Raw genomic sequence first — 12,085 nt, forward strand, 5'->3', positions numbered from 1 at the left:
AAAATGAAGCTAAATGGCCCAGTGAGGGTGGAACACTAAACTATGACACGCTTTTACAATTAATGTGTTGTTCCTAAGAAGGGAAGAAAAATGGGATAAAGTTAAATGCGCAGATATGCTCTTTGTTCTCCTAAATAACCCTGAATGACAGAGAGTTTGCAGACTAATGCCTCCACGAGATCCTATAGTCCTCGCATTAGAAAAAGAAAACAAGAGGGAGAACAAAAATAAATTAAAAAGCTGCTGCTCAGCCTGCAGCATTGGACAAAGGTGTACTAAGGTGACCCGCCAGGGCACAGAACAAGATCTAACTGATATTTTCAAGCCTCCCCCTCAGTCTCAGGAGCAAAATGAGGACTCAAACGAGACCCCTACTCCTCCAGACAGCCCGATATCCTCCCGCACTAAGAAAAAACAGCCGGTGGCAGCAGAGCAGCCAACAGCAACAATTCTGCAGGCACCCCTCCGGGAAGTAGTAGGACCGGATAGTGGGACAATAAGAATTAAGGTACCATTTTCCTATAATGATTTAAGGGAATGGAAGACAGCTGCTCAGGAATATCGCAGCGATACAGTAAGCACCACCCAAAATCTTAGATTCATAATAAAGCAGCGCAACCCTGATTGGAATGATATGCAATTATTGCTAGAATGTTAACTGAGACAAAGAAACAATTAGTCAGAAAAACTGCCGAGGATCTTGCAAAAGATCACTATGAGGCTAGGGGAGGAACAAAAGGAAATAGAATTTTTACTAGATACGGTGGCAACATACTCCGTTTTAAATCAAGCCTTAATGCCTTTAGGAAATTATTACATTGTAGTAAAAGGAGCAACTGGCCAGAGTGAAAAGGCTTACTTTTTGAATTTTTAAAATATAAACTGGGTAAGCAAGTGGGCATTCATAAATTCTTGTATATGCCAAACTCCCCAAAAGCCCTTTTGGGAAGAGATCTATTAGAACAATTGGGAGCCACGATAAAATTCAAGAAAGGTGAAATTACTCTGGAGGTAAATGATCATCAGTATGTACAAATAATGTGCTTGCTTTTAGTTAATATTCCCACAGAAGGAAAAATCGACATGGAAATCACTGACCGGGTGTATCCAGGAGTTTGGGCAACTGATGTACCAGGATGTGCCACAAATGTCCAGCCAGTGGTAATAAATTTGAAAAGCGAACACAGAGCGGTAAGAATTAAACAATACCCACTAAAAAAGAAAATAGGGAAGCGATTCGTCCAGTCATAGAAACAAAATAGCAGAGGATCAATACACTGTGGTTGCTAATCCATATACCCTGTTAACCACTCTGACTCCTGATTTGACTTGGTTTACAGTTTTAGATTTAAAAGATGCCTTCTTTTGCCTCCCTCTCCATGAAGCCAGTCAGAAAATCTTTACTTTTGAATGGGAAAATCCCAAGAGTGGTCGAAAGACCCAGCTCACCTGGACGGTGTTGCCACAAGGTTTTAAGAACAGCCCTACGATTTTCAGAAACCAGCCAGCAAAAGACCTAGAGTCACAGGAACCACCACAAGAAGAAAGAAAAGTATTACAATATGTAGACGACCTCCTTACCGCGACCAAGACCAGAGAATCCTGTGTCATCTGGACTGTAAGTTTACTAAATTTTCTTGGGCTCCAGGGGTACCGGGTTTCTCAGAGAAAGGCACAAACAACATTGCAACAAGTTACATATCTTGGGTATGAAATCAGTGCTGGTCAGCGTTTCCTGGGTCAAGCCCGGAAAGAAGCCATATGCCAGACCCCCCAACCACAGACTGTGAAAGAGCTACGAACTTTCTTAGGAATGATGGGGTGGTGTCGGCTCTGGATATACAACTATGGCTTGCTTGTTAAACCGTAGTATTCTTTAGTAACATCCAGCCAAAAATACCTCCAATGGGATACGGAGCATTCCACCAGCTGAAAAAGGCCCTGGTGTCAGCGCCAGCATTGGGACTTCCTGATGTGAGTAAACCATTTTTCTCAGAGAATAGCATTAGGGATACTGGCATGGGACCTGGGACCATGCAGACGAGCTGTGGCGTACTTTTCCAAACAACTGGATGTTGCCGCAAAAGGATGGCCCAGTTGCCTGAGGCCAGTGGCAGCAGTCATCCTGAATATTCAAGAGGCCCGGAAGTTTACCTTAGGCCAGAAAATGACTGTTTTCGTGTCCCACACAGTGTCCACGGTCCTTGAAGCAAAAGGGGGACATTGGCTCTCCCGCAGAGGTTCCTGAGGTATCATGGCCGAACAGGATGATGTTGAAATTATAACTACTAACATTGTTAACCCAGCTTGATTTCTCAGTGGGAACACTGGAGAACGAGTGAATCGTGACTTTCTCGAAACAATTGAGGCAACACACTCCAGCCGCGCTGACTTCAAAGATGCCCCATGAAGGGGGTAGAACACTGGTTCACAGACGGAAGCAGTTATGAGTGGAATGCGACATTTGGGATACGCCGTCACCACTTCTGAAAAGGTAATAGAATCAGGACCATTACCAACTGACACCTTGGCACAGAAAGCTGAAATCATAACCCTGACTCGAGCTCTAGAAAGAGCTGAAGGAAAAGCTATCAAGCATGCAGAGAGACTTTAAAATTTTTAATGCAGTACAACTTCCTGAAAAAGTGGCAATTATGCACATCGGCACACCAGAAGGTGAGCACAGAATTGGAAAGAGGGAATGAACTGGTGGATAGAGAGGCAAAACAGGCTGCTAGAAAAGAGATACAGGTAGAAGGGGCACTAATCCCCAATGGATGTATATCTTTAGAAGGTAAGCCAGAATATACAAAAGATGACCGTAAACTCATTACAGATCTAGAAGGATCATATAATGAGGATGGGTGGGCCATGACACCACACAAAAACTTACAGTTCCTTCTTATATGGTTTGGCCATTAGCCCGAGAAGAACACAAGAAAGGCCATTGTGGGGTGGAAGCATTATACAAATATCTTATCAAAAGTATAGTGGCTCAAAATCTGTATACCGCTGTCAGACAAGTAACTCAGCAATGTGTTCTCTGCCTCCAGACTAGTCCAAAGACCATTGCACAGCCAGAAATAGGCCAAATTGGGAAAGGGAATGCTCCAGGACAACATTGGCAAATTGATTTCTCGGAACTTCCTAGAAAAGGGGGGTATCAATATTTGCTTGTACTAACTGATACCTTTTCAGGCTGGCCAGAAACCTTTCCATGTAGAACAGCTAAAGCTCGATAAATAACCAAAGCATTACTCCAAGAAATAATACCCAGGTTTGGAGTCCCAGCAGTAATATCCTCAGACAGAGGAACCACACTTCATCTCTGAGGTAGTGCAACAAATTAGTCACCATCTAGGAATAGATTGGCAATTACATACTCCATATTGGCCACAATTGAGTGGCCAAGTAGAGAAAATGAATCATTTGATTAAACAACAAATTGTTAAATTGGGACAGGAAACTAATTTGGCTTGGCCCCAATCTATGGGCGGCCTTATGGAGTACAAAAGGGCGTGTCTTCACAAATTGGTGAAGAAATTATGACTTCCTATATGGTGGCATTAAGCAAACAACTCAGAGAAATTGAAAAACATGCATTTGGAACTCGGAGCAGAGGTCTAGATGGACCTGTACATAATATACAACCTGGGGATTTTGTATATGTCAAGTCTCTTGCAGGAAGAACTTTGGAACCACAATGGGAAGGACCATTCCAAGTACTCCTCACCTCCTACACAGCAATCAAGATCAAGGAGCAGAATGCCTGGATTCATCACACCAGAGTAAAAAGTCCATAGATCTCCATGGAAGGTCACGCAAGTCCAACCAGGGAAATTACTTTTCTCACAGTCATAATTATAATTCAGGGGTGGGAAAGCACTTATAGCCAGAATGATACTGAGTGGCCTTGATAAGTATATTGGATCCATGGAGAAATACTCTGCTCGAGAAGGTTTAAATCTATCTACTGTGGTTATGTATGGAAATCAAGAATATTTAAAACAAGAATGGAGTAAGGATACAAAGGGAATTCACCAACTTCAGGGAAATGTAGAAAAAAAAAAAAAAAAATCAAAGTAGGATGCCAAAATATTAATTGCCCCACCCATAAAAAGGCATCCCAAATTACTAAAATTACTATCTCAATTACTCCCACAAATAATGTGCTTCTAAAGAATTAGATTGTTGGCATAATTTCACACTAGTGCAAAACCACTGAAGTGGCTTGTCTCTGAGCCAATAGTGCTATTGGACTTTCATTTAAATTTAAAATAAACGCTGGGCCAGTTACAACAATGCCCGCTGCGATAGTTACACATCATAAAGAGATAAGTCTACCACACGACCTATGCCAGTACCTAAGCTAGAACCCAAAATTTATGAAATTGGTCCATGTGTAATAAGAAACACAGGACAGCAGTAAGTGTTATTCAACCCAGAATAGTCTCTCAAAAGGGTTGAGTTATCAATGCAGATTAATGTATCAGAAATCCAACCATTGTGTTCTCCTTTCTTACAAACCTTTTATGAAGGATGGGCTACTTGGCTAAGAAAGAGGAAAGGTATTTCTCAAAGACAAAAACCAAGAGACCTGACGGGGCTATTAGGAACAGGGTTGGGAGTTCTGAGTACCATAGACTCAGAAGTAATAATGAACAAGCTGGCCGCTGTCACTAGAGATCTGTCAAAACTGCAATGGCCCTTACAATCCTCGCTACTGACTTTAGGAGCTCACCAGTGGTTAGCATCACAAATCTTACCAGATTGGGAACATACAAACATAAGAGACCACAATATAATTGTGGATGTGATCGACGGGCTACAAGCCAATATCTCACTAGCCCTGAGTTGTGTTCAGGCCCAACTATGAATGTAATCAGATACTATAGTATCGCCTCTATTATAAGAGAAGGAGAAGAAGGGATATTTCCCACTGAAATCCGAAAGGTAGTCTGGGATGGTGCCACAAGTAAAGAAAGAGAGCTTCAATCCTGGTGGAATATGGTAAATTTTACTTGTAGCCCCACCACGCACACAGTTACAGCCTTTGTACTAACCATTTGTAATGTTCTAAAAACTGTGATCCATCCCATTATAGCTTTAGAACCCTGCTTTATCCTTTCGAACATAGAACATGGGCCCAAAGGGTAAGAGACAGATGACAAGCTCTAAAATCCTGCATTGTGTGAGAACAAGGATTTCTAAGTGAAAGTAATACCCTATGAGCACAAGATATCTGTCTTGATACTGATCAAAAGGTGTGTCATTTTGAAATTCGCCCTGATGTTGGCTCAAAGACAATCATAATATATGCAGGGAAAGGTTGTGCATGTCTACGAACAAAATGTAGCTCCATATTTGTAGAAGAAACGGAAGTAGGCACTAAAAATCATTCAAACTTCTGCATCTGTAATTTCACTCGAATCACGGGATGTGACTTCCACTATTCTGCTCCCGTCACATCCCATCATATTCTAAAATCAGACTATACATTGATCTATGAGTTAATACCCACACCTATAGGAACAAATCTAACTTTGATAAAGAAATTGCTACAGCATCCTGGTTTATAGCAAATACTGGGCAAATTAGAAAGAGCGGACAGAAAACTCTGGTGACAGTTCATTATGATGCAAACAAGATAAAGAAAATTGTAAAAAGAGAGTAGAGAAGGATGGAGAACATAAATGGTGGGAAGCACTTTTGGATGGTCAGGATTTTTCAATCATCTAATACATCCTGTTATAATACTGTTAATAGCTACAGCTGCCTTGATGTTGTTGCTAACACTGCTGTACGTATGGATTTGGTGTGTGTTTCGAAGGGTCTCTTCAATGCACAAAGCGTTATATCAATCGGGAAACTTAGGCAAGTAAAAGAATTTACTTGATTTAATAGAAAAGGGGGGACTGATACGGGGATAGGTATAGGAGTAGGCATAAGACTACATAAGACTATATTAGCTATTATTTCTATGGATAGGGATAAGAATAGGCATAAGACTCTGGGAAATACAGAGCTCTGTGAAATAGCTCTGTGAATTGCTAGAAGTTATCAAATACTAATCCCTGCTTTGAAACACTAACTACCCGAAAAGAAGGCCTGTAAGAGAGACAAAATAAATGATGGCAAGGTTGTAACTCATGACCCATAGGGAGAAAAACAGACAAAGAGGAGAGATAAGGACTAACGAGAACTAACATTTGTCTTCAAGCAATAACAAGTAGGAGACAGCCAGGTGTCCACTCAAGGCCAGGGAAACGGTTTGGCTCTACGGGCCCAGCCAAAACAAGAATTTTAGAGATTTAGGGAAGAAGTGAAAAACACACAGCGAGGAAGACCTACGGCCTTCATCCCAAAGACCCCTGCCCACGACCACCAGGAGGCGTGTCAAGGAAGAGCCTGAGGCGGATCCTGAGGCGGGGGCTATGGAAATGATCTCCAGGGAGAGACTGCCCTTTTCGGGGAGGGGGTGATGAGTGTGTCTGTATAAATACAGGAAAACTGCTACGGCGGGTGTGCACGTTTGTGGTGGAGCGATCCCCCGTGCACCCAGCGCTGCAATAAACATACCTACTTTACAACTTTCCAAGTTGTGGAGTCTGTTTCCGCACCTCAGATGGAGTAAAGAGGTACATGGATGGTACTCAGCAGAGCCACACTTACACAACTCTCCTGACTGCACACTCTCTTGGAGCAGAGTGCAACTGACGGCACAGGGCTCCACCACTGGCTACATGCCCAAGTGTCAAGGGAGGGCTCACTTTACTGCTCTCTGAAATTTCCCTACAAAGAACTGTTAAAGAAAGATGGTGCCCTGAAGTGGGTGTAGGAGAATAGGCATTGTGATGAATACCTGCTGTTCGTCCACAGAAAAGGTAAAATCAAGCAAATCACTTAAACTAAACACCCCAGAATTGCCCACAGATGGCTTTTGAGAGCCATGGGCTTCATACTTATCTACAACTCGAAACTCTGATCTTTACTGTAGCAAAGTAGTAGGGACCAGTATGGACTAAAGCGCCCTGTAAACAATAATCGAGTAGCTTTGCTGCAGGCTGCTGTTTGTCTGGGTTTTGATGACACAAGACAGTAAACAGTATTTTATCTGGGCTTCACATCTAACACAACAACAAAAAAGTACTTTGAGCTTCTTCAGTCCTTCCATCTGAGGCATCCTGAAGTACTTGACAAACGTTAATTATGTAGCATTTTGTGGTACAGTTTGTACAAGTAATATGGTACTGAGCATTTGTGTCTTCAAGGCTAATGAAGTAACTGAATCATGCAAGTTATTGTTGACTAAAAATCAAACTCAAGCATACCTATCTTTGCAGATCAGCATCTCCTCGATCCAATTTACTTTATCCAGTAATAAAGGAATACAATGCAGATAGCACGCCAGCCCTTGCGTTTTTCTAATAGACCATATTTAAAAGTAATGAGTCTTTCCTCGTCTACAGAGAAAAAGCTTAAATGGACAGAAAAAGGCTGTCAGCAAAAGTGGGGTGGGAGGGACTTCATTCCTTTTTATATTCTTCCTCCAAAGTTCAGAATTGAAAACTGCAAAAAATATAGGGCTTGTTTCTACGTTCCCCTGAAGGTAGTTGCCCTGCAAAGAGGAACGATGAAAGAGCTCAGAGCTAGCATAAAAGGTAGGCATACACGAATACTGTGACAGCTGCCAAAAGTCTGAGGCTCAATTCACAGAAGGACCTGAATCTCCACGGTTTTGAGTGCATCACAGCACTGGACTAACAGGGGACATTTAACAGCACCATAATTTGCCAGAGGTAAGAAGAAAAAAGCAAGGAGCCACATGAACAATTAATTAATCAGCTATTCTGTCCTCACCCCAAAATGGACTCCCTTTCTCAGTGGAAGTGATACTAGCCAAATATGTATCAGCAAAGACACTCCAGTCTCATTTTTGCTTTACTTACCAAATCCTTGGCATTCAGAGACACATCATCCCACCAAGGGGACACGAAGTCGTATTCACAGTTCAGGATTCTCTTAAACATGTACTGATCTCCCCTTTCATCATAAAATGGTTCAAAGCCACAAAGTCTACAAGGATATAAAAGAAACAAACGTATTAAAGATTAATTAGTCTTGGGCTGTAAGAAACAGTTCCTGGTATCATCTTTCCCTACTTTGTGTACTGTTTTTTGATTATGTTCATCACCGTACATTCTTTCATCCTATCATCCACAAAACATAAAAACCTTTGGCAGATTTTAATAATCAGCCTTCATCTTTACTTAGGTAACCTACATATTACCAAGAAATTTTGTAATCTCACTAATGACTGCATTTATGAATATATTGAATAATACAGATCCCGACACAGATCTACACTGCTGGCCCCGGGAAAAGGAAACTCATAGAAGTCGTTTCCATTTATATAATGTCCTTTTTTTTGCCTCATTGCACATTAATCATGCTTGCACTCATAATCACATGTTTTAAAGTGAATTTCCTATTCAACTAGTTAAGCGTTCTGAGCCAAACAGAAAGTCTGTCTACTACTCTGCCTCCAGAAAATGCAACAAGCAATGAGATGACAAGAGGAAAACAACAGCAGACCATAAAGAACAAGGTAGCAACAAATTTAGAGAATTTAACCTTATGTTTTAACTTGGTTTTATATTTTTAAACCCAACCAGTGTCCTTACGGTCCAAAAAAGGAGACAGATATTCAAGGAAGAAATGTGGTTTTGGGAGCGCAGTGTAGCCGTGGGTGGAACAGCGGCATCACTTTACACTGCTGAAGAGGAAAAATCCTCCACCGTAAGCACATTCTGGGTGTGATACTAATTTCCAAGTCTGGCAGAGATGGATTAAAATACAAGGATCCAAACTGAATATGATGTTCTTCAGCAGGTGGGAGCCAGTCACAGTCCCTCTGCTGCTCCCCTCCCATTTGCCTGCCTCTCCACCACCATTTCTGAGCTTGCTTCAGGTTGGCTCCTGCCCCCACGGAGTATCCTTGCTGAGCAGAGTTGTTGGGCCATGAACTGGTTCAGCCAAAACTGGCTTCTGGATACCAAGTAACCGATGACATACAGGGACACCATGCTTAAGGCTTGCTGTGATTGTGGTGGAAGCCTTCTAAGTCATTCTATATTTCCTCCTGAAAACATTTCTGTTGTAACTCACGACTATCACCTATTGTTGTCTTAATAACAATTTCTATGGATACACTTCCACCTAAAAAAAAATTCCGTTTCAGCAGACAGAATTTTCACTACATGCCAAATGAGATGAATAAAACTAGAGGTGTGATTTCAAATTAGATAAATGAAACCAGGGTAAGACCCTGGCTGCTCTTTGTTTCATTTTATTATGAAATTTCTTTTTATTATGCTTATTCATTTTAAATCAATTACCTACCAAATAAAAGAAAAATCAATGTAAACAACTTCAAAATAAATTAGAAATTACCAGACAGTGTTTTGTGCCCTTCTAAGTAAGTAAGTAAAAAAACACCTTTAATTAAATCCATGCAATTTTGAATACAGACAAAGCCTCTGTATTTATTGACCACAATCTGCATCTCAGATGTGCAGTAGCATTTCTAACTTGCTGCAGAAATACAAAAGGACTGGTCCTCTTTGCCATTAAATCTATAAATGTGGCTTCCTTGGAATTCTGACAGTTATCATCAATGGGTCTTAATATAATTTGCCTCAGGAATAATTGTTCTGTCAAAATATGTGTCAAGGTTTCTGTTAATCACATGGTAATTCCCCTTTGTATGGGTGAGAAGATACAGTTTTATGCATGCCTTCTATAGCATGGTAGTTCACTCTTACATCCACTCTATTTTGGAGGCAGATACAGTGACATATTTTTTTGACTGTACATAAGTGTATTCCCTCTACTGAACTACCAGACTGAGACATGCAACACTGTCCTTTAGGCTGCAGGATTAATGAATAAGTTACTGTACATGTACCTTTCTGTTCTCAGCTTCTAATCCATCAGAAATGTTGATCTACAAAGCTTTGCACTCAATAGAAGAGTTTTAAATGTGGAATATTGTTAAAGCTGAATGAAAGAGACAACCAAGTGGATTTGACTAGCATCCTTTTTGCCTGTCTTGTTCCTGCAGGTCAAATTGGATTTTGAGAGGGGAGGAGAAGAGGAACAGAAGGAGGAAGAAGCAGAGGAGTATCTGTACTGGTGGTGTCTCACCCAGAGCAGGAGCTCACATATTTGTGTTTACACCAGTGCAGAGGTTTAATGTGGCTAGGCAGCATCTCCTGAACAGGTGGAAGGTTCCGAAAGGATGTATATAGCAAATGCCACTCCATATATTCAAACAGCAATTTGCTGTACATTCTGGCTTGTAGCTTGCTTACACCTGAAAGCAAGTTCTGCTTAAGGAAGGCTCTCAGTTTCAACTACAACAGCTATCCCTCAATTGTTGAATAGCTAGGCAAGCCCATGGCTAAATCTAGTTATCTTTGTAAAGGGACAACAAAAGGAACCTCTCCAATCTCAGGGACAACCCTGCTGGCAAATTTCATATCTCTCTGTCATGCGTAGACCACTAAAACTGACAAGAAATGATCACCTGGCAGGCAGTATCTGAGATGTGATCTTTTACAGACTTGAATCGGGCCTTAAGACAAAGATTCACATTTTAAAAGGAGCAGATAACAAAATGGCAAATAGGAATATTGCAGCCTGTTATTTACAGGCACCCAAAAGGAGAGCTGTGACTTATTTGAACCTTATGTACAGAACAAAAGATGTGTTCTCATACTTCCATCACTGTATTTGTATATCCTTGCAAGTACTTTTAATAGAAACTCTGGAAAATATAACTCTTTCTTTGCAAAAGACATAAAGAAAATAATTGTATTTTTACACACTTTATTTGCTGGACACAGTTAATGAGTCCTAGAACGAGAAAGAAAATGGTCTGGATGTATAAAATCCTCCATATCTTTAATGTATATGTGTAAAATCCTGTTTTCTTCCCTTAAAAGGAATCCTTGCATCCTGCAAGTATTGTATACAACTACACAAGCCAGCTTAGCGTTGATGTTGCGAAGAGAATAAATGAAGTTATTTATTCTCCCATTAAAAGAAGTGTCAATACATCAGATACAATTTTCCCTTCTCAATAATCTTCCTTTGAAAGATTACATCGATACAATAAAATAATTACAACGCTTACCAATTGAATTAAGACCAGCCATATTAAGAGACACGGACACAAGTGCCTACCTTCAGTCACAACTGTTTGAAAGTTTTGGCATAGAGTTACAACTTCAACTGTTTAATATAATGTATGGGCAGCATCACTCACAGCCCTCTGTCAACACTGCCTCTGGTTATCTTGTAAGAAGTGGAACTCTTCAGCGTTAAATCATTTTACCCTTCCGACTGATTTGCAGACAGAGAGTCCAGGGCTGTTCCCTAGCACCTGGCTGAGATGCTGTGAGAAAGCAACACTGATGCTGCAGTTGGAGCTGTAGCAGTGTCTGTGGCTGACACAGATGGGGCAGCTGCATCTGGGAATATTCACAGGCACTGTGAAACTAACTACACCTTAACTTCTCCTTGCCTCATCTGTAGCTGAGAAGCTACTTAGGATCATAGTATATCTCACAGTTTGTGTGAATGAGAAAAAAAACCATATGATGCTTTCTGACACTCTTATGCTTGTATTTTTGCTTTCAGCAGCTTCGCTGCTATTCATTCACATTAATAGCACAATTCTCTGGAGACTTTGCTACTGTTCAGGAAGATGTGCTATATTTATCAAATATATAACCTGACTGTTCTGCCATGCTCCTCTAGGATTTGATTTACTTTAATAAGATTAGGAATATCATAATTAAAGTTCAGGATCTTGTGTTTTCCAAGAGCCCAGCTCATGATGTCATAGAAACCTGCAGCTGCTCACAATTGAACCGCTCCGTGGCACTGTCTGCACTTACAGGATGTAGGTGATAATCCCCAGAGACCACATGTCCACTTCAGGGCCATAGGCACATCCTCGTAGTATCTCTGGAGCTGCAGATGATAAAACACTTGTCAATAAGATGAAAGTTGAATGCAG

At 40.9% G+C, this 12,085-nt stretch overlaps 1 protein-coding gene across 1 annotated transcript in view; it reads right to left on the bottom strand.

Annotated features, from left to right (window-relative positions):
- CAMK4 (calcium/calmodulin dependent protein kinase IV) overlaps positions 1–12,085 on the bottom strand; it is a 191,962-nt gene that overhangs the window by 6,847 nt on the left and 173,030 nt on the right. The window contains exons 8-9 of the mRNA XM_086629667.1: positions 11,964–12,039; positions 7,950–8,076 (exon numbers count right to left, since the gene is read on the bottom strand). Of these exons, the coding sequence (XP_086485793.1) occupies positions 7,950–8,076; positions 11,964–12,039 (203 nt within the window). The remainder of the gene's footprint in view (positions 1–7,949; positions 8,077–11,963; positions 12,040–12,085) is intronic.

The sequence above is a fragment of the Tauraco erythrolophus genome, chromosome Z (assembly GCF_009769465.1).
Source record: "Tauraco erythrolophus isolate bTauEry1 chromosome Z, bTauEry1.pri, whole genome shotgun sequence".
NCBI lineage: Eukaryota > Metazoa > Chordata > Aves > Musophagiformes > Musophagidae > Tauraco > Tauraco erythrolophus.